Below are 22,340 nucleotides of genomic sequence, written 5' to 3' on the forward strand. Positions count from 1 at the left end.
TGAGAAGGAAATGAAGACGAGATTCAGATTTGCCACAAGGTGGCACTGTCATCTTTTCCCTGTGTTGACAAAAGGAACATTTGGGTGTCCAAACAATTAAAAATCACCACACACCAGGGTTTCCTGTTTGTTTTAAACATGCTCTCTCTAGGAAGATGCATACATGAGAGAGAACGAGTTCCTATGACAAGGCAGAAACAGATGGGACAGAAACCAGTCATCAATCACCCGGGGAGAGACATGCTCACACCTGTCTTTGGATGCCAGCAGATGACAGACAGCATAGGTCATTTACAGTGTGCTGGAGTAGGGGACATGGTATGTGTGTCTGAAACATACCATTTTTAACAAAACCAGAAAGAAAGCTTCAAAGCATTTAAAAATACAGGTCCTTCTCAAAATATTAGCATATTGTGATAAAGTTCATTATTTTTCACAATGTCATGATGAAAATGTAACATTCATATATTTTAGATTCATTGCACACTAACTGAAATATTTCAGGTCTTTTATTGTCTTAATATGGATGATTGTGGCATACAGCTCATGAAAACCCAAAATTCCTATCTCACAAAATTAGCATATTTCATCCGACCAATAAAAGAAAAGTGTTTTTAATACAAACAACGTCAACCTTCTAATAATCATGTACAGTTATGCACTCAATACTTGGTCAGGAATCCTTTTGCAGAAATGACTGCTTCAATGCGGCGTGGCATGGAGGCAATCAGCCTGTGGCACTGCTGAGGTCTTATGGAGGCCCAGGATGCTTCGATAGCGGCCTTTAGCTCATCCAGAGTGTTGGGTCTTGAGTCTCTCAACGTTCTCTTCACAATATCCCACAGATTCTCTATGGGGTTCAGGTCAGGAGAGTTGGCAGGCCAATTGAGCACAGTGATACCATGGTCAGTAAACCATTTACCAGTGGTTTTGGCACTGTGAGCAGGTGCCAGGTCGTGCTGAAAAATGAAATCTTCATCTCCATAAAGCTTTTCAGCAGATGGAAGCATGAAGTGCTCCAAAATCTCCTGATAGCTAGCTGCATTGACCCTGCCCTTGATAAAACACAGTGGACCAACACCAGCAGCTGACACGGCACCCCAGACCATCACTGACTGTGGGTACTTGACACTGGACTTCTGGCATTTTGGCATTTCCTTCTCCCCAGTCTTCCTCCAGACTCTGGCACCTTGATTTCTGAATGACATGCAGAATTTGCTTTCATCCGAAAAAAGTACTTTGGACCACTGAGCAACAGTCCAGTGCTGCTTCTCTGTAGCCCAGGTCAGGCGCTTCTGCTGCTGTTTCTGGTTCAAAAGTGGCTTGACCTGGGGAATGCGGCACCTGTAGCCCATTTCCTGCACACGCCTGTGCACAGTGGCTCTGGATGTTTCTACTCCAGACTCAGTCCACTGCTTCCGCAGGTCCCCCAAGGTCTGGAATCGGCCCTTCTCCACAATCTTCCTCAGTGTCCGGTCACCTTTTCTCGTTGTGCAGCGTTTTCTGCCACACTTTTTCCTTCCCACTGAGGTGCCTTGATACAGCACTCTGGGAACAGCCTATTCGTTCAGAAATTTCTTTCTGTGTCTTACCCTCTTGCTTGAGGGTGTCAATAGTGGCCATCTGGACAGCAGTCAGGTCGGCAGTCTTACCCATGATTGGGGTTTTGAGTGATGAACCAGGCTGGGAGTTTTAAAGGCCTCAGGAATCTTTTGCAGGTGTTTAGAGTTAACTCGTTGATTCAGATGATTAGGTTCATAGCTCGTTTAGAGACCCTTTTAATGATATGCTAATTTTGTGAGATAGGAATTTTGGGTTTTCATGAGCTGTATGCCACAATCATCCGTATTAAGACAATAAAAGACCTGAAATATTTCAGTTAGTGTGCAATGAATCTAAAATATATGAATGTTGAATTTTCATCATTACATTATGGAAAATAATGAACTTTATCACAATATGCTAATATTTTGAGAAGGACCTGTAGTATTTTAAAAAGATAAACTTCAATGAACCAATGCATCACATTATCGGTAAGGGTTGACATTAAAAACTTTAATGGCAGTATGCATTTAATAGATCAATGCAAGAATGTCGAAACCTGCAGGCAACATAAACAGAACTTTAAATCTCTGAAGCTCATGAGAAAGCAAACATCACGTTTAAATCATTACAATGAAAGTGAAGCCAAAGCATCATCACTGCTGGCTGAAGGCTTGCATCACACAAAAGTGAGAGCTGAAATATCTTTTTGGTTTAGGTGTGCTGCATATGCTACCATAAAAACATATTTTGAATGTAGTAAAATAAAAACGCGAATAAAAGAAAACATTTTAATTTGATATACAACCCAAAGGAAAAAATTGTAAAATTATTGCCAACCTAAGGGAAGCACATTTGTGGGCCAGATGACTGGAAAATCTTACTTTATTTCATTTGACTTTTGTTATCTTTATTTCTCTTATGGTTTAGGGTTTAGATCTGTTTTCGATGTTTCCTCAATAAAAATACAATTGGTTTAGGATTTACATTTTCTATGGCATTTTGTTCTAGATGTCCCATACTTATTCTTATTTGATTTACTTAATTTAGCATTTTCTTGTGTAATTATTCATTTGTATGCTTTTTCATTTGTTTTTATCTCTGTACAGCCATTTTCTACATTTAACTGTATAAAAACTGCTTTATACATAAAAACTGATTAACTAATTAAGACTTCGACACATAAAATGAAGAATAGCATACACACCCATATATAAAAATGTATTTGTGAAATTGGTGAAAAACACCTAACCAGTATTTCTGGAATTCCAAATAATACAAAACATTTTTATAATTGTGGTGCTGACTGATAAATCATTCCCAGTATGATTAGGTAGGTGCACTGATATAATTTTTTTCTATTCTATTAACAATACTAATATAATAATACACAATAAATTAAGCCCATTGAAACATTTGTGTACAGAAAGACCTATTTAAACCCTCACTGAATAAAAACAGTAATGGATGTTATGCAGAGGCTTCACTTGAAAACAGACATGTTTTATTTTTATTCATCTTTCTAATACTGAGTCTTACATGACCCATGTCAGGGCATTTGTTTGGCAACGACACAAGGCCAGCTGTTAAAAATGGAGCACCACCTCCCTGGCTGAGAACACAATGTCCCGGGAAGGGCAGGTGGGACATGTGCGGTCTGGTTACTGTCCAGCAACCTCTGCTTATGTCTTCACTCACACTTCTCCCTGCTCTTCAGATCTAGATACACTTTCCCTTGGAAACTTCAGGGGCTGAAATGTTTGTGCAGCAGTTATGAAACTCAGCCGCTCTGGCCTGAAGTCTGAGAAGAGTCCCATGAAGTTCTTTCCCTTTCATCTCGGGTTCTCTCTTGGCCTCTGAACACAGCGTTGTAGTTCAACTATGACAGGTTATTTGCTTTTTGTTTTGATAATTCAATAAAGCCATGTCAGATAAAGTTGTTCATAAACTTTTGTCTAGTTTTTTTTAAGAATTACTTAAACAAAGGCAACCTGAGGCATCCAAACAGGGTCACATAAGTGTATTCAGTGACTCATGTTGAAATGTGCCAAGCTTATTAATTTGTTGGTTTTTCTGCTAAATCTAAAATTGACAATTGTTTTTAATTTACTCTAATTCTGATGCGAGATTAAGCCAAATCAACCTCACAACCTATTTGTACATGCAATAAAATCCATAACTATATATTGATGCTATCAAAGAGTCTAAGCATATATTTTTTTGTCTTAGTTAAAAAAGTGTTCATTTAAATGGTTACTGTCAATTAGCTGCAGATTAGGTAATACAGCTCTGGAAGTTATAGTCCATCCAAAATTGTATTCATTCTTTCATTCTTAAAATCCCTATAGAAACATGTCATGTCTATTGAGACATATGCTTTCTCCTCACAAAAAACTTATCAGAAGACTAAAGGAAAAGCAGAATCTAACAATGAAGTTCACAAAAACTGAAAAAATGTACATTTCTACAATAATTTAACTTAAAAGGATTTTTTTCCCGAAAATGTTGCATAAGTATTTAAACAATCATAGGGAAGACTGCTGCTTTTACAGCCATCTATCTGACAGTCACTGACACTCTCCACAAGGATAACACACAAAAGTTAATTAAACGTTGAGTGGAAGGAAAAAGCACAGTAGGCAAAAGGTGCAGATGTAAATGCAGTGTTGAAAGGATTGTGAAGCAAATCCCAATTAAGAGTTTATTACCCCATAGGACTCCAGTTGGAGTCAGAGCTTTAAGAACCACCACACACAGATATATTGAAATAAATTGAGTTTTCAATAGTGAGATGCGCTTGTAGATTCAGATATAAAATCATTTTTGGTGCATCGCAGAAGGACACGTTTTTTATTAAACACGTGAAAAAAAGGTTAGACCTAAATGTACATGTTCAGTTTGCAAATGGTTTACAAAAGTACGATCTTAAGGTCTTTACTAATCTGCATCTGCATTACCATGGGTCATTCTAAGATCATATGTATGTTTTCTGACAATTAGTCAGAATAGTTAAAAAACAGTTGTTAAAAAACAGAGATGTCACAAAACTTAGGTTTCATATTTACTGACGTCTAATTCGTGCACAGCTTCTGAGTAACATTTTTGCTTGATTCACTGTTACAGCCAGTAGGTGAAATGCAGGAGTTACCATATGCTGAAGATGCCACAAAAGGCAAAGAAAGCTTAGTTACATGCTTGTGGATCTCCCACAGTAAATATCATGGGTATATCTTCTCAATGCCAAGAGAGGAATGGAAATAAGAGAGGGTGAGAGGGCTTTATTCAGCCTAGGAGGTAAATCATCGCAGTTTCTGACTAACTGCACAGCATGTGTATTTATAAGAAGCCTTGGATACATATCAGTGGATATTTATTTACTCCCAGGAAGACTTCTCTGATTTATTGTTGTTTTAAACAGTATGATGGTCACATCTAATAGTATTAATAAAAATCAACAGTTACAAATATAATATGTAAATATTAAACAGTATTTAATATCAGGAGCTTCTGACTTCAACAGGCAGAACAGCCTATGTGCTTTGTGCTTTAAAGAGTTTCCTGTCTGTTCATAATTGTGATTTAAAAAACATTAAACCTCAACACCCACTAGATGGCAGCAAAACCAGTCTCACTCGTGCGTACAAAGACCCACCGCTAGAGGTTGCTGGGAACTCACAGAACTACCGGGAGACTGATTACTCCCATGCCCACTGCTGGCATTGTTTTACTCCTATTAACACCACCAATTATGATATGTTTTATCTGATCTGCTTAAATCCCTAACATAGCATAAGCACACAAACCCTTACGCCCCCAAGCACATCTTTCATAAAGAACAATAACTGCTGAGACAATAATCCATCATGTGTTGACTTAACAAATTCAATTAAATGTTATATTTAGATGTGTTGCAAAAGAAGATGGTGTGCAAATGGATGGGCCTGGCTGGAGAACACATTGCAATGGGTAGAAAAATGTGCAGAGATGTTTTATTATTTTTTTATTTTTTTACAAATCATCTGTAATATTTTACACATACAGTGAGTACACACACTGCTGTTAAAATGCCAAGGTTTTGGGATGTAAATAATAATACTGTAATAAATCATTCCCAAACTTATAATGTGACATATATTCTGTACAATCCAACTGACAAACAAACAAATCTGTTAGATATTAAAAAAGGTGCAATTATCTGGTTGCATACGTCTACACACTTGGACTTAGTGTGATACTGAAAAATAGCATCAATCTTGGTCTTTCAATGAGACACCTAAAGGTTTTAGTGCCAGACTTTCTTCATTGTCCAGAACTATGCAGAACACAGTAGAATGTTGTCACATGCAGAACCCAGCCAGTATTTGTTGGGAGTTCCTGTAGCTTCCTGTAGAGCTGGAGGCCACTCAGCAGCCTCCCTGTCTAATTTCAGTCTTGCCTTTTTATCAGCTTTGTGGAAATAGGCAGTTTTTTCTATTTTCCCTGTTGTTGCATATTTTCTCCAATTTTTGGTGACTGCCTTCACTGTGCCTTAGTGAATACAAGTTAAATTAAGTAAGTTAGAATTTGCGGTCAGAAGACTGAAAAAAAAAACTTTAAACTGGTATTAAACATTCTTTTCATTAAAACTACATTTCTGTTTGTTTTTTTTATTGGCCTGATGTAATATTTTAATCTAATGTCGGATTTCATTAGCTGTAAGTGTAAAGTCATCATAATTAACAGAAAGAAAGTCTTGGAAACATTAGTCTGTGTATAATTAATCTATATAACATACTGAAGTAAGTGTGTTCACTTACTGAATTGAGTGGCCGAAATAAATTACATTTTCAAGAATATTCTTGTTTATTGAATCGGGAGTTTTTTTGTATCCTTCTGACTGACAACCTTGTACTATTAGATCTGTGTGATTATTTGTGGTCTCTCTCCAAACTATGGCTTTAGCTAAGAAATGAAAATGAGCAAATGCCAGGAAAACTCTTCTAGGACAGTTAAGTTTTATTCCAGAATGATTAGATTCATTATATTGCATGGCAGATGTAAATTGAAGAAGATTGAAGGCTGAAATTGAATCAAGAGGTGTTTCAGCAAATAAGTAGTTTTTCGGTTGTGCACGTTTATGCGACGCAGTTATGGTAAATGGTAAATGGCCTGCACTTGAACAGCACTTAATCAAGTCCCCAGAGACCCCAAAGAGCTTTACACTACATTCAGTCATCCACCTATTCACACCCTGACAATGGTGAGCTACATTTTAGCCACAGCTGCCCTGGGGCAGACTGACAGAAGTGAGACTCCCATAACAACCGAGCCCTCTGACCACCATTAGCTAGAGCAACAATTTATTTCTTATATGCTTTGCCTCAAATAAAGTGGTTTGTTTTTCACTTGAATTGCGCTGGAAATCTGATCTGCCACAATACATGTAAAAAATGCTTCAAAATGATCTAAATAAAATTTTAGTCTTTACATCATACAAACCTGGCATTTTAACAGGTGTGTTTAGACCTGAGAGTCACTGTCTTGTTCAGCTCTGAACGGTGCAGTCAGGATAGGATTAACTGTGTGTTCTATTAATTAACAATCATGAAAGATTTGCATGTATTCAGGCTGAAAGGAAAATGTTCTACAAATTAATTCAAGCCTTTTGATAGGAATTTATATTCTTAGCTTACAATTTTGTTTAAACCATGAAAAAAAGAGAACACATCTATGAGTAAAAATTCTGTGTTTTTCTCTGTAGCTCTATAATACTAATATCTAGCCTTCATGAAATTACTGATGCAAATAGTAGTATGAGACTTATTAAGGGACAAATTTGCCACAATCTAATAAATAAATAATAGGTTAAATATTTATGAGTGTAGAATTTAATATAATATTATAGTAAACACATCAAATAAATGTGATTCACTTAATGACTAATGGATGTAATGAACTGGGGAGCTTTTGGCCTTCGGTAGAGACACACATTTGCTCTAATTAGTTTTGCAGCAATATTGTTTTGCATCAAAAGACACCCGAGGCTGGTCTTTTTAGATCAAATGACGTCAACATTAAGCCTTTTTGTTTTATCAGTTCTCTTCAAGACAACAAATCCTGAGGATATTCAGCACAGCGGTTATGAACACAAAACTATTGTCTTCAAAGGATTAACACGTCTTACATTTATGAGAGTTAATCGAACTAATGTGCAGTACAAGACCATAAACACATCTGATAAGAAATGTAAATTTCCAGAGAATAAATTGTAAAATGTTTTCAATACATGTTTGGTTAATATCCTACTTACATTTGATTTTAAAAAAAAATTGTTATATTTGCTATTTAGTGTTTGGTATTGTTCCATGAGTCAAAGAAGGCTGTAAGTACCTGGTTGGCAAAAGTCCTGTGCCCCCTCCTGTTGCAGAGTAAATCACGCAGCCTGCCCCAGAGGTAGGAAACGACCAGACACATGCTGTTGACCAGCCAAATGTTTCCCACTGAGATCAAGTCCTCCATGGCTTTCACTCTATCTCTCATCCTCTCTCTAAAGAGGAGCCTCAAGAGCAGCGGATGTCGGTACTTCCTCACAGTAAGAAACAGCCAAACATAAGGACTAGATTATCCTCTTCAACCTCTGTTAATTCAGTCAACCAGCCACTTCAATTGACACTTTGCAGCCAAAGGACGGTCAGCGTGTCCTTGTTACAAAAGAGTGACAGGTGCCAACAAAGAGTGTCAGAGCTACAAGCTGTTTCTCTCACCGTCCTCATTCGCTTCATGTTTGCCTGTAAATGTTGTGCTCTATCTGCTCTCAGAAGCTGTGTGACCTGAAATCCTGAAGTAATTTCGCACTGCATTTAAAAATTAAAAGAATTCCAGTTTTTTTATTCCTGCTTGGCAATACAGACATTTGGAAATCCCCTAAATAATTAGCTTGCACTATTTCAACACTGCTGCAAAGGTCAAACTGGCCATCACATGGCCATCCACACTTTAACAGTAACGGTCTGAATACCTTTTATTTTTTGCAGAACAGTGTATTCGAGTAATGGATGACTATGAAATACAAATACAATAAATTCCTTGGTCAAATTTGAAAGTATTTCTTAAGACTTGACAGCATAACACACAACAAAGGCTGTTTTCAGGAAGGTTTTGGATCACTGAGTGGCAGTGACAGATTGTATGGAAACTTTACTGATAAATAAAAGTTCACGTCACACTTGCTCAAAAATTAATTTACAGTTAAAAGCAGATATTTATATAGAGTAAAAAGACACATAAAGAATGTTCTCATAGTCTGACAATAAACCAGATTAAACATTTCCTGCTATAGGACAGTCTGGATTATATTTGCTAAATGTCAAAATAAAGAGAGAGAATTTGTGTATTAAGACATTTTTTTCACTACAACTTTTTATTACTTTTATTACACTGAAATTTACAAAAGATTAGTGTGCCTGTACACAATATGGGATAGCCTAGATGTGAATGGCATTGCTTTGTAAGCATTCCATTGGTTAATTTACAACATTTGAGTTAAATGGAGGCATGACTGTGGATGTATTTTAAAGCACAAACATAAGCGCACGATCATGTGCAGAGGCTATAGTCCTTGATGCGGCTGTCCCGGATTCGAGTCCCGGACCCGGTGACCTTTGCCAATGTCTACCCCTCTCTTTGCCCTCTTTCCTGTCTATCTACTGTCGGAAAAGTGAAAAATTAAAGGCCTCTAGTGCCGCAAAAAACATATTTTAAAAAAAGAAGGTATTACTCTAAAAGTGACATAAAATGGAAGGTAACAGTTTGCAAATGCACTCAGAGACTTAATTGTTGGAAACATATCTTGTCTGATAAAGCTAAAATCAGTGTTTGACCATAATGATCACATTTGGAGGAAAAAGGGGGTAGTTTGCAAACTTCAAAAGTGTTTTGAATGTTATATAGTTTTTTTTTTTAATTGCTGCATAAACATAATAGTTACTAGTATAGTCCAATGCATTACAAAAAATTTAAACATTCGCCATATTCAGGTATGGCATAGGTACTATAACATTTAAGGTCTTTTTTTGAGTGACATTTTTAGAATTCATGCCATATGTTTGAGGATTCTTTTTAGATAGGACAAATACAAAAGATCCATCCATCCATCCATTGTCCATAGCCGTTTATCTGTGCAGGGTCACATGGGAGCTGGTGCCTATCTCCAGCATTTATTGGAGGCAGGGTTTAATGCAAAGATAATTTATGGAAAACTCTGTGAATTGTACTTTGTATGCATATAAAACACATAAGTGGGGCACCAAAAGTGGCTCTAATCCACAGGCCTACATCCTTCTGCTCCTGCATAGTACACAACTGTATTACAGTACAGTCACCAAGTCACCAGTCTCTTCAATGTTCTCGAATTTAATTCCATTCAAAAATACTTCTTTAATCCCAAAGGGAAAGTAAATGTTGTAACTCATATTCTAAAAGTTTCTTCAAAGACTTGTTACAGATGGCTGTAGGCAGGAAGGATCTCCTCTAGCTGTCAATTTTACAGCAGAGCTGAAGACGCCCCTGATTAGAAACACTTTGTTGCTGTATGACAATATCATAAAAAGGATGCTCAAGGTTGTCTGTAATGTTCTTCACTTTATAAAGAATCCTTCATTGCACAATCATCTCCAGAGCTTCCAGAGCAGTCCCCGGAACAGAGCCAGCCTTTGTATCAGCTTCTTGAGCTTTTTAAGTCACTGGCTTTTACGCTGCAACCCCAAGATGGCAGAGAATATTGCACTTTTCACAACAAACCTATAGAAAATTTGTTTTTTACTCAGATCCTCTAATTAACTCAAGAGCTATAAGGTTTTGATTCATATTTGAAAGATTACAGCATGGACACATTTTCTGACATTTTTTCAGCCCAGAACCTTAGCAGCGCCCTCTGGAGTCACAAAATCGGATGCTCAAAGAACATAGCAACACCTGGGCCCAACTCAATATTTTACCCTGTGTAAATGTTTATGGTATGAGATTTTCCTCTAGGGCCGCGAAAATCTGATGGTTACAAAACATGTTACATCTTAGTCCCCTGAGGTTATTTGTTATGAGATCAACGCAGTTCTTCTGTAGCCGGCTGACTTTAACCCCTTCAGACTCCATGTCCACTGGAATGGACATGACATATTTCTGGGTCTACACCAATAAAGAAAATAGGAATTTGGTCATTTAAATGATTCTTGGTAAAGATTAGTTTCCTATTATCCAATGATATTGACCTATTGACTCCTGACTTGATATGCGTGACCTTCAGGCATTAGACACAACAAGCATGGCTCTGAAACTAGAGAAGGAAAGGAGTAAGCATCTATTTTCCATCAAAAATCTAAATTTTTGTTTATGGTAGTTGAATAAAAATGTACTTACAGTGATAGCATTTGAAGTTATTTTGAAAATTTTTCTCATCATTGAATTGTAGAATTTTTTTCAAAGTTAAATGTCTGTCCCAATGGACATTTGGAGTTGGGATATATTAGGTAACGTCCAATGCTACCGTGCAAAGAAAAAAAGTACCTGTACACATTTTACTTAGATTTTTTAATTATGTTTTTTTAGAGTATAAAATCGTACTTTCTTAAACTTCTTATAAATGGAGAGTTATCTGATCTTGATTGCTCGGAGTCAGGAAATGAGGCAGATGTGAATAGGAATAAGATAGATGCTAGGTTGAGTAACGAGAAAGTAAGGCCTCTGTCTCAAGTTTAGTATGACACGGCTGATCACATGTCAAACTATGATGATGAGGTAGAAGCCACCAGATGCAAGACGCCATACTGCCCAGGAAAAACACGTGTCTTTTGTGATGGTCACAACATCCACCTGAGTGCCACCTGTATGCCACCTTTGTGCCACACTGAAAGTGCTTCAAGGATGTAAATCAAAAATAAGAGATTAAATGAAAATACCCAGCAAGCTGATGCTTTACCAACTGTTTGGTAATTGTATATTCAGTATGTTTAGCTGACTATATTAAAAAGCATGATAATGCATTTGAAAGTTCAACAATACATTACTGAAGGCGAAAGGGATTTTACCTCCATTTTCAAATGTTAAGGTAATGCCTAATTAGGTATTACATGAAATGTATGTGAAAAGTATGTCCTTTTGTACTTTGATTTTCAATTCAATTCAATTCAAAAATACTTTATTACTCCCAAAGGGAAATTAAATAAATTAATTTAAATTTATAAAAAAATAAATATTATTAATATTTGAAATTAATTTTCATGACTTTGTACGCTCATTTTGTCGTGGCGTCCATTTAAATGGATATCAAAAATGTTACCAAATATATATATATATATATATTTTTTTTTTTTTTTTTTTTGCAGTAGAAAAAGAATCAGGTCTGAAGGGGTTAAGGAATAAATCCGCCTACTGTTTGGTCACGTGATTCAGGGTCAAACTAACAGTAACCAACATGGCGGACCTGACATCTACAGTTTCGGACTCAGTCCAATGTCCTGTTTGCTTTAAAGACTTCACACCTGAGACAATAAACGGACACCTGGACGCGTGTCTGCTGAGCGGCGCTGCTGACAGCAGTCCGTCCAACGCTGCGGAGAGCGGCCCTCCCGTGAAGAAACCGCGCATTTCCGAGCCTGTCAACGACTCCGTGTCCTCCTCTTCCTCCATGGCTGGCACGCAGTCTTCTTCGGCGCTGTTCGCTGTGTTTCAAAACAAGGGGAAACTTGACGTTGGCCCTGACAGAAGTGTTGTGCATAACAGTAAACGAAGTCCCGTCAGTACTCTCAGTAAGGGGACTAAACGTGTACTGGCGGAGGCTGGGTCGGGATCAGCAGCGATGGAGACTCCATCTGGGTCAAACGGCGAGACTGAAATGACCAGTAATCGCCTATCGGCGCGGACCCTGTTTTCATTAAACAAACCTCTGGCGGAGGTTCTGAGACCGAACACGCTGGAGGATTACTTTGGCCAGAACAAAGTTGTAGGCCAGAAAACTCTCATCCGGTCGCTTCTGGAATCTCAGGAGATCCCTTCTCTTATCCTCTGGGGTCCACCTGGATGTGGAAAGGTGTGCAGGTGACAGCTTAGAGGATGCATGCAAACTGGTGCTCCACTCAGTATCTCATGCATGTGATTTAATCCTGCACTTTAATGCTTTATAACGTAAGTCACTGCCTTAGGAAAATGCTGTCACTAACCCGTGTGGCGGTTATTGAAGCTTGACAACATCTTTTATCTCCTGACAGGGAATATTATTTGATCACTAGATAATTTATAAATCAAACCAATTTGTCATTTTATTGCATAACCAATATATCAATCTACGAAAGCTCAATTGCACAAGGCTACTTGGATGCAGTTCTTGGTATACTACTAATAATGAAGTGCCACACATTCATGAGCTGCAACGATGTTTAATTAATATGCAACCATCTCATCAAAATCCAAAATTGTCTTAATATGGTGCCGCTCTTACAAATATGGGATCATTCAACAGATTAGTGTGAAATTTTAATAGTTAGAAAAAATTAGTGCTTATAATATATATTCCCTCATCCCAAGTGCAGTTCAGCATTTTAACAGCTTAAGGCTGAAAGCTGTGTAGCAGCCCGGTGGTTCTACTCCTGCTTGCCTGATGTCAGCAGTTATAAAATTCAAAGAGTGGATGTGAGTAGTCTGTAGCGATGTTCAGTAGCCTGAAGCTGGATTGGCCCTGAAACAGTTCCTGGACAGAAGGTAGGGACATGCCTTCTCAGCTCCCCTCACTATCCTCTGCAGGGCTCCTCACTCATACTCAATATGCAGCATGGCTGCAGAAATAATGTGTGGGATTAATGAGGTTCTAATTGTCCAACAAGTACAAAACAACCATTGTCCTCTCCAGAAAAAGACCTTGCTTCTCTGCATGAAAATATAAATTATTTCAATTTTTTCCATTCTACTCAATAAGATAAGAACATTTTTACCCCAAACAGACGTGACAGAAGCTTAACAAATTTAATTTAAATACTCAATTTTGTAGGTTTGCAAATTACTTCCAAATCAATTATCTTAATATGAAATAAGTGTCTGTTATTTTATAAAAATATAATGAAGTATATAGATTTTACAATAAAAATTGTAAATTAAATGCCCGCCTGCTAAAAGTTTCTTAATTTCTTTTGATGTTTGCAAAGTGTTTCTCTCCTTTGTTTTGTTTTAACTTGCTTTACTTAATGTATTCTTTTCTTCAGACTACCCTCGCCCACATCATTGCCAGCACGAGTAAAAAGAAAGGATCGGCTCGTTTCGTCACACTGTCGGCCACCAGTGCGTCCACCAACGAAGTCCGAGAGGTGATCAAGCAGGCGCAGAATGAGCTCAGGCTGTGCAAGAGGAAGACAATCCTGTTTATTGATGAAATTCACCGCTTCAACAAATCTCAACAGGTAGAGTAGTAGGGCAGAAAAAGATTGGCTTTTTCTGCACAGTTTAGTTGTCTTTTACTAATTACAGTTCACAGATACACTACCGGTCAAACGTTTTAGGCACACTTTCTCATTTAATGGTTTTCTTTACGTTTATGACTGTTTAAATAGTACGTAGATTCCCACTGAAGGCATCAAAACGTTATCTGTGTATTTGTTTGTACAGAGCAGTAACCAAGTCTTGTGGCCTGGTTTCTGCTGCCTTTCTATTGATCATGTGATGTAAAGCTTTGTTTAGGGTTAGAAGCTTTAAACAGTTAAATATAGTAATCAAGTCACTTCATTTTCAGTTGATAAAGACTTGTAAATTAGGTGTTAGGATAGTTCAGGATCAGTGTTTTCATCTCTGTTAACTTGTTCTTCCTCCCTTTCTGTTTGCATCGCCAGGACACCTTCTTGCCCCATGTTGAGTGTGGTACCGTCACTCTGATTGGAGCAACCACTGAGAACCCATCCTTCCAGGTGAATGCTGCTTTGCTGAGCAGGTGCCGGGTGCTGGTACTGGAGAAGCTGTCAGTCGAGGCAATGGGCTCGATTTTGAACAGGGCTGTAGCAGCACTCGGGATCCGAGTTTGGGGACAAGGTCCAACAAATTCCTCCTACCGAGACCAGACCAATGGCAATGAGTAAGTGCTCTCTTATGCTCACTACTTGTAGTGTTACATGTCTTTTAAATCTCTGGTTAAGAGGATTCATTAGTCTTTTTTTCTTGATTTTCTCCATATTAATACAATTTATATTCTATATTATATGAAACATTCCCCAATATTTCAGAAAACAAACAAGCTGACATAGGGTGTCCTGGAAAATTGATGGATGAAGTCTCTCCTAACAACCTTTGCTTTGTGAACATATTGGACTGCACTAACTTTGGACATTTTTGTTGAATCTGTAAAATTTTGTTGAATCTATCACTGTAAAAGTGGACTTTAACCCACATTTTCTTCACTCTTTATTCCCTTTTCAATCTTCAGGATGTTCATATCCCTCTTGGTGAGCTTTAGCATATTTGTCACTAAAATCTATATCAGGTGTGGGCATAAAAGCCAATGAAATCCGTCCAACTGGCCCTATCGGCATGCGAAGCCTGACAGCTTGGCAAGTGAAATATACTGGTCTACCAAATATTGCATTCCAGGCGGTTCTTTGCGACTCTGATATTGTAAAATTGAGCAGCTCTACCTTCTGTACGGTTTTTGCCAAGTCTCACATCTATTATAAACGCACAAATAAACAGGATTTTTTTTTTTTTTTTGTAAAGTAAATTTTTTTTTTCTTTTTTTTTTTTAGGGATGACATGTTATAGGTGCTGTTTAGGAAACATTGCTTCTTCATCATTAATTAGCCTCTTCAAGACATGAGCTGATTATTAAAAATCAGGCAGCACCTGAACGCATCAGTTATCCAACAGCAGTTTTATTAACTCAGACCTACAGTAGTAAGACAGTACAGTTGAAGTTTTATTGAGAAACTGTCTCCAGATCAGCTTTGGATGAATCAGACTGAGTGTAAAAACTAGCACTGTTTGTGCTCATACTTCGCTCAATCTTTTAATAGTTAGAAGTTATCTTAGTCCAATAAACACAATGAAACCACTGTGTTTGTACATTGTGTGCTTTAAGTTGCTTGTATAGCAGCTGAGACCTCTCCTTTCCACACAAGTGACCTGTGTCTACATGCAGCTTTCAACGATCTTTCAATTGATCTCTCATGTCTGTAAAGGGCAATACATTATGAAATTGTTTAGAGTTTAAAACAAATGTCATTGTAGCATGTAAATATGTAGTAAAAGATTAAATATTTTAAGACCATCATATCCTGACCCTTTATATACACTGCTCAAAAAAATAAAGGGAAGACTCAAATAACACATCCTAGATCTGAATGAATGAAATATTCTCATTGAACACTTTGTTCTGTACAAAGTTGAATGTGCTGACAACAAAATCACACAAAAATCATCAATGGAAATCAAATTTATTAACCAATGGAGGCCTGGATTTGGAGTCACACACAAACTTAAAGTGGAAAAACACACTACAGGCTGATCCAACTTTGATGTAATGTCCTTAAAACAAGTCAAAATGAGGCTCAGTATTGTGTGTGGCCTCCACGTGCCTCTATGACCTCCCTACAACGCCTGGAGATGCTCCTGATGAGACGGTGGATGGTCTCCTGAGGGATCTCCTCCCAGACCTGGACTAAAGCATCCGCCAACTCCTGGACAGTCTGTGGTGCAACGTGACGTTGGTGGATGGAGCGAGACATGATGTCCCAGATGTGCTCAATCAGATTCAGGTCTGGGGAACGGGCGGGCCAGTCCATAGCTTCAATGTCTTCATCTTGCAGGAACTGTTGACACACTCCAGCCACATGAGGTCTAGCATTGTCCTGCATTAAGAGGAACCCAGGTCCAACCGCACCAGCATATGGTCTCACAAGGGATCTGAGGATCTCATCTCGGTACCTAATGGCAGTCAGGCTACCTCTGTTGAGCACATGGAGGGCCTGCGACCTTCCAAAGAAATGCCACCCCACACCATTACTGACCCACTGCCAAACCGTCATGATGAAGGATGTTGCAGGCAGCAGATCGCTCTCCACGGTGTCTCCAGACTCTGTCACGTCTGTCACATGTGCTCAGTGTGAACCTGCTTTCATCTGTGAAGAGCACAGGGCGCCAGTGGCGAATTTGCCAATCCTGGTGTTCTCTGGCAAATGCCAAGCGTCCTGCACGGCGTTGGGCTGTGAGCACAACCCCCATTTGTGGACGTTGGGCCCTCATACCATCCTCATGGAGTCGGTTTCTAACCGTTTGTGCAGACACATGCACATTTGTGGCCTGCTGGAGGTCATTTTGCAGGGCTCTGGCAGTGCTCCTCCTGTTCCGCCTTGCATAAAGGGGGAGGTAGGGGTCCTGCTGCTGGGTTGTTGCCCTCCTATGGCCTCCTCCACGTCTCCTGGTTTACTGGCCTGTCTCCTGGTAGCGCCTCCAGGTTCTGGACACTACGCTGACAGACACAGCAAACCTTCTTGCCACAGCTCGCATTGATGTGCCATCCTGGATGAGCTGCACTACCTGAGCCACTTGTGTGGGTTGTAGAATCTCATGCTACCACGAGTGTGAAAGCACCACCAACATTCAAAAGTGACCAAAACATCAGCCAGAAAGCATAGGTACTGAGAAGTAGTCTGTGGTCCCCACCTGCAGAACCACTCCTTTATTGAGTGTGTCTTGCTAATCTCCAAAGATTTCCCCCTGTTGTCTGTTCTATTTGAACAACAGCTGTGAAATTAATTGTCAATCAGTGTTGCTTCCTAAGTGGACAGTTTGATTTCACAGAAGTTTGATTTACTTGGAGTTATATTGTGTTGTTTAAGTGTTCCCTTTATTTTTTTAAGCAGTGTATTTGCGTTTTAGACCAAATATTTACATCGAACAGAAAGCTTTGGACACCATCTCCTACCTCTGTGATGGTGACGCAAGAACCGGACTCAATGGTCTCCAGCTGGCTGTTCAAGCTCAGATGAAATCCCCACCACTGAACCAGTCAACACAAGATGGATTTCCTCAAGAGATCTTGGTGACGGAGGAGAACATCAAGGAGGGTCTCCAGAGGTCCCATATCCTCTACGATAAAGCTGGTGAGCTCCTACTTGCTTGCTTTCTCAGTGGGAAATTTCTTTATTTTATTTTATTTTGTGACAGAAATATGATATTATATTATATCAACCATAAATTACAGAATTATTAAAATTTTATTTTGGCTTTTACTAAATGTGAAACTTTGTTTTAGGTTACAATTTAAGATGTAGAAATTAAATAATTAATAATAAATGACCAAAAATGTAAGAATTTTAAATGGCAGTGAAGTAAATTCCATTAAAATTCAAGTCAGAGCTTAAAAAAAGAAATTATAATTGGTCAAAATAAAAAAAAATGATGGGTCTTTAATACTGATGCAAGTAACAATACATTTTTTAAGCCAAAGAGTCCCATCATGTTACATCCTATGAGTCCAAAATAGTTCATACTTCTGGCAGATTTAGGTTTAAAGTAACCTTTTCATTTTACTAACAAGTTTCCTGTGATTGAAAGTAGTATCGTTTTGGAAGAGCCTAGCCGGAGTCCAAACTTGATTCTGACAGAGAATCTGTGGAGGGAGCTAAAGATTAGGGTGATGGCAAGTAGGTCTTCCAACCTCAAAGAAAAACCATCTAAATAACAGTGGGAACATGCACAAAGTTTGTCAGCAATCAAAAGAAGGCTTTGATTTCAGTAAAACTAATAGAGATCATTCCATTGAATATTCACAATGGTATAAATAAATTCTAAATGCCATTTTTAAATACACTACAAGTAAATACAGATCAATTATTTTTGTCAATATCAACGCTTTAAAGATGCTTATGTCATTTCATATCAGAAGCTAACCTCTTGGCTGAATAAAATTAGTTGTAAATCTAAATCTGCCAGACTTGCTGCAAGTCCAAAGATATGCCTGTTAGGTTAATTGTTCTCTCTAAATTGCCCTTAGGTGTATGAATGAGTGTGTGCGTGGTTGTTTGTGTGTTGCCCTGCGATGGACTGGCGACCTGTCCAGGGTCTACCCTGCCTCTCACCCATAGACTGCTGGAGATATGCACCAGCTCCCCCGCGACCCACTATGGAATAAGCGATAGAAAATGACTGACTGACTCTAAATCTAAATCTGCCAGCGGTATGAATAATTTTGTGCAGAGTTGCAGAAGGTAAAGCACTCGACTAGGCATGAATTTGTTGCTCTGCATTTTGTTGTCATTCTTTTGGACCTAATGCTTTTATGAGCACCTCTCTGCACTTTACAAATCTAATTATATAACAGTTACTGAGTCCAGATATTGCCGTGCTATGCTGTGTAATCTGGTGCCTTCGTAGCTGCGGCAGCTAACTAATGCAGAGATTAGTTGGTCCCCCTGTCCTCTTAATCACCATAACTTCTATCGCACCGTTTATTTATAGATGAGGTTTTAAAAATCCACAGAATGTAGATGTTGCCACTCCAATCATTCACATGCCTCCTCTCACCACTCCTTTGTCCTCTGTGTTGACCTTTTATGTTCAGCTGTCTGAAAGACTTGCTGTTCCCTGCTTCAAAGGGGGGAGAAAACTTGTGTTAATGTGTTAATATGTGCGTGTGTGTTATATTCAAAGGTGAGGAGCATTACAACTGTATCTCAGCGTTGCATAAGTCCATGAGAGGCTCCCATGAGAATGCCTCCCTTTACTGGCTGGGCCGCATGCTGGAGGGCGGTGAGGACCCGCTCTACGTGGCCCGCAGGCTGGTCCGCTTCGCCAGTGAGGACGTAGGTAGGTCAAGTTTGATTATAGTATTATCTTCGCTGTTGTTGTCTGTTTTCTTATGTTTCCTACTGCAATCATCACTCATGATTGCTTGAAAAGTCATGATTTAATTTATGGCTGTTTCCATGGTAACATAATTTGTGTTGCTTCACATATTAAGGCTAGACTTTTGTTGTCTGGGCAGAAACTTTTAGCTTGATCAAAAGCCAGGGTTATATTAAAGGTTTTCAGCCTGTCACGGCATTTATTTTATTTGATGAAGAGCTCCTTTTTTAACCGCACTCCTTGATAAAGAAAGAATAAGTCCTAGCTCTTCTTGATTTGTTTTATTTATGCTATAAAGTGTTTTATTTCTTGAGTAGACTTAATAAACCAAACCTGGACACTTCTTTACTCAGGAGCTCCTGACTGTTACATCTGTGATGCAGCTTTTAGTTTTAAAAACCCCCTGCAGGACTGAAATCCACAGTGTTTATAACTAATGCAGCACATTTAAACGGTCTAGAGAAAGATGGATTTTTGATTTAGTTATTTTTCTGGTTTGAAGAAGTGTTGGAAAAAGAAAATATGGAGTATGGAAGAACATTTGTTTTTCCAGACTATATTTCCCACCCCGTTGCTTGAAAGGTGTATCTATCCATCCAGTCATATGTTTGTCCTTCAACCATCTTTTCATTTGGTTTTTATTTTTCCATCCATTCAGTTATTTATCTGTTTGCCCATCTTCCATTCATTGATTTGTCCAAACATCCAACTGTCTATCCTTCTTTTCCCTCATCCATCCATCAATCTATCTGGCCCTTTGGCCTGTCCATCCTTCATCCTTCCTTCTTTCCATGGATCCATTTCTTCATCTGTGTGTCCATTGTCTATCCATCCATTTGTCCACTATCTTTCCATCCATCCATCCTTTCTTTTATCATCATCCATCTGTCCGACCGCTTTTCCGTGGATTTTGCTGATTTGGTATTTGAGTTCTGACGTCTTTAGAACTAGTCGTCATAAATTCACCATAAAGTTTTCTTTTTATACAAAATGGCTAAAAAAAGCGAGATCTCTGAAAATATGTCTAGAAAAGCATGTAGGAATACCTTCAGGTATTTTTTTCCACAGTCCCTCATTCCCAGTGCTTGATTCATTAATCTCTTTTGATTCCTAATTGTCTTATTATCAGTATTATTTGTTTTGTCTTTCTGTTTAATTAGTTTGACCATATTAATGTGTGTTCTCTAATGGTTTCATGCCTGTTTCTAAACTCTGTAAAGCACTTTGTCTTACGCTTGGTATGTAAATAAAATTTTATTAACCGATTTATTGATCTGCCTGCTTTTTATCCTCCAGGTCTGGCCGACCCCTCCGCCCTCCCTCAGGCTGTGTCCGCCTTCCAAGCCTGTCACTTCATCGGGATGCCTGAATGTGAGGTAGGCACACCTGACCAATCAGAGGTTGTTTTGTAATTTTCTACCATTCTTACAAAGATTTTGTTTATTTATTTTTTTCTTTCAGGTAATCCTGGCACAGTGTGCCATCTACCTTTCACGAGCGCCGAAGTCTGTGGAGATCTATCAAGCCTATGCCAATGTGAAAACCTGTCTAAGAAACCACAAAGGCCCCCTTCCTCCTGTCCCCTTGCACCTCCGAAATGCACCCACCAGGCTGATGAAACAGCTGGGCTATGCTAAAGGCTACAAATACAACCCAGCGTTTAAGGGCCCCGTGGAACAGGATTACCTGCCCGAGGAGCTGCGGGACGTTGACTTCTTCACCTGGACACCGTCAGACCCTTGAGTGTTTCATTTGCTCTGCACGTTTTGGAGCTAAAAACCAAATCTACTTAAAGAAAACAGGCTTTTGTACTCAAAGAGCGTATTTGCGGCTACTAATTTTAATAGTCTGATTATTTAAAAGAAATGTTAATCAGTCAGACAGAATATTCTTGAATTAACCCACAGTTTCTTATAATTACTCCACTTCTTTACACTCAAGAGCTACTTTTATTTCACTTTAATTACCGCTCTTAAAGGGTTTGCAAATTTACCCTCCATGTTTTCTTTTCTAGTTTTTCACCGTTATTTGAAATAATACAAATGTTAATACTGTTATTTATTAGATATTGTATATCTTTAATAAAATGTCTGATCTTTCAATGACAAACACAATGAAATATGAAAAGTTCATCAAACTGTTTATTGCATCTTACCACATCATTTTTGAAGGTTTCCTCAGTTTTGGGTGATTGTCTGTAAGACAATGCAACATGATTAAGAACGTTATTGTGAAAGTGAATGATGTATTTGCCACCATATATATTTCATTTTTTAGGAAAAAAAAAAAAAAAAACCAACTTGATCCTATGTGAAAATATAATTGTGCTCTTCTTAACTTATGAATGAACCAAATTTCTTTGGTTTTAATTTCCGTTGCCACCCAGGACTTGCCATAATTGATTACACCACAAATTTTTCTCCCAAGCCTTAAATTCAATCACACTTGGCTTATGCAGCAGGATGATGATTCAAAGAACACCAAGAAGCCGTTCATGCTCGAAACTGTCCAATGTGGTCTCCTTGCCAGTTATCTCAAACACTTTGAAGGCTGTCAACCCATATAGCTTTGGTACAACCAGTTATTACTGTTTAGAGGGCCAGAGATTACTGAGTGGAAATATTGAAGCAACATCTCGAGACATCAGCCAGGATGTAAAACGTTAGACATAAACCAATCATCCAAATGGAAAACGACTTTAAGCATATAACCAAATAAGTTTAAAAGTGACCTTAGGAGAACAAGGTCAGTGTTTTGGAGTGACCATCAAAAAGCCCTGATCTCAGTTCTATAGGAATTTGTGGTCAGAGCTGAAAAGATGTGTGAAAGTAAAGTGGCCCACAAACCTGACTCATACCAAAGTTCTGTCAGGAGGAACTGGCTAACATTCCAGCAAACTATATCAGAACCATTGAAAAGCACATGAAAAGACACCAAAAAGGTTTGAC

At 38.4% G+C, this 22,340-nt stretch overlaps 1 protein-coding gene across 1 annotated transcript; it reads left to right on the forward strand.

Moving 5' to 3' along the window:
* The first annotated feature begins 11,954 nt into the window (after nucleotides 1-11,954).
* Nucleotides 11,955-21,501, forward strand: wrnip1 (WRN helicase interacting protein 1). Its single transcript, XM_047369519.1, has 7 exons — nucleotides 11,955-12,604; nucleotides 13,770-13,964; nucleotides 14,391-14,629; nucleotides 17,425-17,648; nucleotides 19,198-19,353; nucleotides 20,689-20,768; nucleotides 20,854-21,501. Exons 1-7 carry the CDS (start codon nucleotides 11,990-11,992, stop codon nucleotides 21,133-21,135), a joined length of 1,791 nt encoding a protein of 596 aa, XP_047225475.1. The 5' UTR covers nucleotides 11,955-11,989; the 3' UTR covers nucleotides 21,136-21,501.
* The last annotated feature ends 839 nt before the right edge of the window (nucleotides 21,502-22,340 follow it).

This window comes from Girardinichthys multiradiatus, chromosome 6, assembly GCF_021462225.1.
Source record: "Girardinichthys multiradiatus isolate DD_20200921_A chromosome 6, DD_fGirMul_XY1, whole genome shotgun sequence".
NCBI classification, from domain to species: Eukaryota; Metazoa; Chordata; class Actinopteri; order Cyprinodontiformes; family Goodeidae; genus Girardinichthys; species Girardinichthys multiradiatus.

What these genes read in the sequence shown, in the direction of transcription:
- wrnip1 (XM_047369519.1), top strand. Translation starts at nt 11,990, where the DNA reads ATGGCGGACCTGACATCTACAGTTTCGGACTCAGTCCAATGTCCTGTT. An exon ending in GACCAGACCAATGGCAATGA is followed by an intron (nt 14,630 to 17,424) that starts GTAAGTGCTCTC and finishes TTTGCGTTTTAG; the next exon opens with ACCAAATATTTACATCGAAC. An exon ending in TCGGGATGCCTGAATGTGAG is followed by an intron (nt 20,769 to 20,853) that starts GTAGGCACACCT and finishes TTTTTCTTTCAG; the next exon opens with GTAATCCTGGCACAGTGTGC.